This window comes from Haplochromis burtoni, unplaced genomic scaffold (genome assembly GCF_018398535.1).
Source record: "Haplochromis burtoni strain Fernald_Lab_line unplaced genomic scaffold, NCSU_Asbu1 Contig_212, whole genome shotgun sequence".
NCBI classification, from domain to species: Eukaryota; Metazoa; Chordata; class Actinopteri; order Cichliformes; family Cichlidae; genus Haplochromis; species Haplochromis burtoni.
This window is the reverse complement of record NW_024582573.1, coordinates 447,556-453,045: the sequence shown is the minus strand read 5'-3', so window position 1 is coordinate 453,045 and position 5,490 is coordinate 447,556. Positions and strand designations below refer to the sequence as shown.

Sequence of the window (5,490 nt, the reverse complement as noted above, 5' to 3'; positions counted from 1 at the left end):
GAAACTCTGTGACACAGGAGCACCTTCACCGAAACCACAACCTTCATTTAGTACAGGTAGTAGCAGCTGTGTGCTTTGTTCCCTTGACATCCTCGTCACATTCGATTTCTGAGGATTCAGTTTATGTACCTAGAGATATTTTCTTCTTAAGTTTGTGGTTTACTGCACTGCTGGCCAGCTGTTTCTTCCCATCACAACACACATGTGATCTGTGAAGTCTAAAAAAGGAAGTGTGTTTACTTCCCCCATTGCTTCTCAAGAGGATGTCATATGCATTAAGAAAACACAGAGCGGCCAAGTGAGAGAGAAAAAGAAGGAGCGAGAGAGATACACAGCCTATGTAGGTGTTTTCTTCACTTCAGTTGGTCTTGCTGATGCGTTAAGGATGCACTCAGTTAGTGGTGGACGATCATCCTGGGCATGTACTCTGTTACTGGTCTCTCTCCAACTTTGGGGTAAGTTTCACGCAGTAGATGTTTCTTAGTATAGTGTTTTTGTCAAATTTTGATTTGTTAAGATTAACAATCACTATGATATGTGCCTGGTAGAAGATCTGTTAAATGTCTGCTAGGAGTAAAAAGTAATCGATGTTTGATTTCCATTAAATTTTTAAGTTTTGACACACACAAAAATGTCTTTTCGAGCCTATACTTGTACCTAATATTTAGGCACCCTATCTATCTAGAGTTTCCTATCTAGAGTTTCACAACTGATTTTGGTTTAGCTGTAATCACAAGCTTGGTAAAAAGTGAATGTCGACACATCTTGTAATGACCGCTGTGTTTTCCCATGTGTGTTAAGAAACCTGTTGCTCCATTCGAAGACACATTTTTGAGATTTAGCTGATTCCTGCTAAATGTTATAACCTTACTGTTACTTTATAGGACGACTTTCTGCTTCCACGACCTCGGTCACTCTTCAGGCTCCTACCCTGGAGATCTTTTCGAAGTCAAAGGACTCCGTGGTCCTGGTCTGCCGAGCCCCCGAGGGTTACACTGGGGTTTTGTTCATGCTTTACGAGAGGAGAAAAAAGGTAGTTTAATATGTTCTTTTTTCAAGTGAATGCATATTTTTGGAGCGTGTTGAGTTCTTCCTGAGCTGCAGCGATTTTATTGCTTTCTTTTTGTTTTATTCTATTGAGGTGGATTCTCGGGATCTGCCCTCTCATGTTGGAGAAGTTCAGTTTACTGTTAGGATACAAGAATGGGTCCCAGGCCAGAGTAAACTTTTCTGCTGTCTGTACAGGAGCCAGGAGGGTCACTACAGTGCATTCAGTCCATATTTGCAACTGGAGGACCAAAATGGTTTGTGTGTTTGATGGAAACTCTTATTTACAGCTCTGATTTTGACCTTCTTTTGCTTTAACAGAGACTTGGTTCTGATTTAAAAAGAAAAACACATCCATTGCACACTTCATATTATATGAATTTATTTTTAATTAAAAAAAGGGAGAATTAAGATGACACGGGTCAATGAGTCGGATGTGGTCGAGGCTGTCGTTTTTCATTGTATTCAAAACGGAACAAATACGTTTTCTGTGTTAATCGGCTGGGTTAATTGGTAGTGATTCCACATGTGGTTTAAAACAATAAACACTCCCATCCGCTTCCACTCCAGCACAGCAAACACACTGCTGAATGCAGGTGCTCTCTGCGGTCTCTTATTGTCCTCCTCTCTGTGGGTGTGTATAGTGGTAGTTACATCCTGCTCTTCATAGAGAAACCACACACCCCCACACACAGAAACCCATGAAACACAATATCTACCGGCTTAAACTGTTGACAGTTACAAAAGGAAGTCTGACAAACCAGACGCTGGCCTATCTTCTTTTTCTTTTTTTGTTGTTGCAGCTTTTACTTTTATTGAGAGTCTAGAATTAATCTAGTAACAAAACATGGAGAGATAATGGCTTCCCCCTACTGTCTCCATTCCTTTTCTGTCATGTAGACACCTCCCTCCCACCTCCAGTCTTGTCTGTAGAGCCTTCCTCAGGTGAGGTCAAACGCGGGGACCTGCTGTCCTTCAGCTGCACAGTCCCGGCCCATCCACAGTCGCAGTCAAACAAACCGACAAGCTTCCTTTTGCTGAGGACCGCTAAACAAACAGGGACGGCATCTGTTATCCAGCAGCCCCGGGCTAGCCAGGTATCAAACTTCCAGCTGCAGCCGGGAGTCTTCACTGTGGGGCCAGTCAGGGGAGGAGAGGAGGGAGAGTACACCTGCCTCTATCAAATGACCAAAGAAAGCGGACTGGTTAATTCCACTGTGAGCAACATAGTTCCAATCACCATTACAGGTGAAGACGTATGACTTTTTGAAGCCTTTCTTCTGTGATGTTTTTTACATGTTAATGTGGTACTTGTAAATATTTTAGACCAAAAAATTGTATTTCAGGTAATGGATTCATTCCTTTAGGTAGAACATTAACACAAGAGGACTAAGACTTGTAAATATTGTTGCATCTATTCAATTTTTGTCATTTGTTTTCTGCCTAATTAGTAATCCAGTCATTTAATTATCTGAATACTATTTGCTCTTATTTCACGTGCTCCCAGACATCCTGCCGGCGCCCAATCTTCACCTTGAACAGCAGACAGATGTGTGGCATTTACTGTGCATAGGGTCTGCTGCATACCCCGGCGCTGTGTTCTCTCTCTACCTGGTGGATGGTGAATTTCCTGTTGCAACATTTCAGGCAAACATTTTCGCGCATCAAGCCACCTTCCCACTGCCTGTCCAGGACTCTCCAGTGGCTCTATACCAGTGCCAGTACAGTGTCCTACTGGGAGAGACATGGAGCAAGTCTGAGCACAGCAACCCTTTAACTGTAACCAAAGGTACGGACTTACACTTCTAATGGTATGTGAGTGGACTGACCTTTAGAGAAACTGCAGCTGATTCTCCCTTTTTTTTATATTTAAGGGAATTCCCCACCACCAACATCAACAGGTAGGCTATTAGCATGCCTTTTTTGTTGTTGTTGTTCTCATACCTAAAAGTTCTGCAAGACTTCAACTGGTCTCCCTACCGGATCCTCACATAATAACACATTAGTCCACCTTAGAGTCACTTTTCAGTATGCAGAGCAGTCCATAAGAGCCCATAAACATGATGGTATTACCATAAAGGCCACATGACTGTGGTAACCAGGAAAATGTCTGCAAAGCTTGTTGCAGATGCGACAGGTTCTTTTGCGAAAGGATGTAATTTAATCTGAATCTGTTAAACTTAATTTATTACATTTATAATTTATTTATTTTTTAGAATTTATCAAAATACAAAATGTATCTTTTTCAATAAACTAAAAACTACATTTTTTTTCTTCTTCACATTGGAATGGAGCTCTCCATTGCATTGGAAAATGATACTAGCACTTTAAATCAAATCTGTTGTAATACTTTACATTCTTCACAACTGGGTTTTTTAAGTATTTAATATTAATACTAGTTTGATGTTTGCAGATTCATTAAATCTGGACTGGCCTCTCGTTGTGGGCTCTTTGTCAGCCGCGGTGTTGATCCTCTGTTCTTTGGCAGTCGTGATCATAGTGGTGCACAGGAAAGGTATTTCACACAAAAGCTTCTGCTTTGTTATAAATACTCTGATGCTTCAAGCTATGTTTTCATGCTGATTTAATTGCCTTCGTTTGTGAAAGGCATTAATTTCTCTTTTCCTATTCATTTCACCCACTTTTAAAGTGAAAGCAAGAGCAGAAGAAAGACAGAAAAGGTACTGGTTTTCTTAATCGGTCTAAAAATGAAGTTATAATGAGAAATACAAAAGAAAAAAGCTACTTCTTTGAAGACGGCAACATACAATGCCTTGGATATTGTTGTAATACATTTTTGTGTAATACATTTTAGGGAGGATACACAGTTCTGGTCTCAGGTTCATGCGAAGGATCATATAGTTGGTGAGAATTTCCCTTCAGAACCAAATTTCCCCTTCAGGATTTCAAGCTTATTCTGTTTTTATTCACGTCTCATTCATCCAAATTCTCACAGGCACAAAGCATTGCAGGAGTAATCAGCTTAATGAGACGAGTACTAATGACTGATTGATAATGTGACTAATGTGAGCTTGTTTATTATTCTTTTTCCTCAGACATTACACTCACACGTACAACCTTCCCTTCTGAGGTAAGTATTAACATCACCTAAACCTCCAGCTGCTAATATAAATTCTCAGGAGAGTCATCAAATGGAAAAAATATTTGCCCTTGTTCTTTGCTTTCTGTCAGAGGATTGTGAGCTCAACGATAAGGTTGTCTGGCTTTGTGTTAAACCGCTAGTCAAACCAACAGTTAGCCTCTGTCATGTCAAAAAGAAAGTTTTTACATGACTCTGCACTCCTGTGAAAAACCAACTGAACTCACTCAGTAACTCGTAGAACCAGGAAGAAAAAACTTGAAGTAACTGGTTTCTATATTACTTCATCAGTCTCTCACATTCCTCTGGGGGAATTTTGTTTCACTCTTTTTAACAATGCTCTTTCAGTATGCTTAGGTTTTTGTGCAGTTATTTATGCAGAGCTCTTTTAAGGGCCTGGCACAATGTTTCACTTTGACTGGGCTACTTCAAAACCTCGAGTCTTTTCTTTTTCCACTACTTGTTGTTGGGATCATTGCCTTGTTACATGAACCATTTTCAGCCATATTTTGGCTGTCAGACAGATGGCCTCGCATTTAACTCTACAACACTTCAGTATACAGAAAGATTCATAGTTGACTCAATGACTCCAAGGTGTCCAGGTCCCATGGCTGCAAATACAAATATATGCAAATATACCCTCCATCATTGTGGTTAACAGTCGGTATTAGGTGTGTGTTCTGATATTCTTGGTTTGGTTTTCGCCAAAGATGGTGCTGTCCATGGTCAGACATCTCCACTTTGGTCTCATTTGTTTTTTCAGATGCAACATAAAAAATCTAAGCTGTGAAGCCATGCTGTGAACCCTTCCAAACAAGTCATATGTGCCAATTGAGATCTGTAGAAAACTTGGGTTTTGAGCTTTTGGTGGTCTGACCTTGGGGTGACTTTGCTGGGACTTCCACTGCTGGAAACATTGTGTTAACATACTAGAATGCTCCACACAAAGTCAAAACTTCTGCTTTTATAGAGACAAGTTTTCACACCTATGAAGTTTGTTATAAATGTGAATTATCTGATGCTTTAAATTGGATTTATTAACAAAAATAAAATACACTATACCATGTACTGCACAGTAAACCAATCCTTTAATCATGGTAGACTTTGCAATAGCAAAACTTAATGCTAACCTTCACAGGGACGCAGAAATAGGTCAGTTTAGACTCAGCTCTCTCTAATGCAGTTCTGCCTCTTTCTTTGGGAATTTCTGGTATTTCCAGGACTTTTTTGTTTCTGCTCTAGATTTACTCTGACAAACTATGGTAAACTTCAAGAATCTGGTCGCTTTAAACACACGCACACACACACACACACACACACACACACACACACACACACACACA

At 40.1% G+C, this 5,490-nt stretch overlaps 1 protein-coding gene across 1 annotated transcript in view; it reads left to right on the top strand.

Annotated features, from left to right (window-relative positions):
* Positions 1 to 275: 275 nt before the first annotated feature.
* LOC102309653 overlaps positions 276 to 5,490 on the top strand; it is a 6,909-nt gene continuing 1,694 nt past the window's right edge. Inside the window, exons 1-10 of the mRNA XM_005936429.3 lie at positions 276 to 455; positions 885 to 1,033; positions 1,142 to 1,304; positions 1,948 to 2,295; positions 2,555 to 2,836; positions 2,922 to 2,948; positions 3,461 to 3,562; positions 3,698 to 3,728; positions 3,863 to 3,912; positions 4,104 to 4,138. Of these exons, the coding sequence (XP_005936491.1) occupies positions 386 to 455; positions 885 to 1,033; positions 1,142 to 1,304; positions 1,948 to 2,295; positions 2,555 to 2,836; positions 2,922 to 2,948; positions 3,461 to 3,562; positions 3,698 to 3,728; positions 3,863 to 3,912; positions 4,104 to 4,138 (1,257 nt within the window). The 5' untranslated portion in view covers positions 276 to 385. The remainder of the gene's footprint in view (positions 456 to 884; positions 1,034 to 1,141; positions 1,305 to 1,947; positions 2,296 to 2,554; positions 2,837 to 2,921; positions 2,949 to 3,460; positions 3,563 to 3,697; positions 3,729 to 3,862; positions 3,913 to 4,103; positions 4,139 to 5,490) is intronic.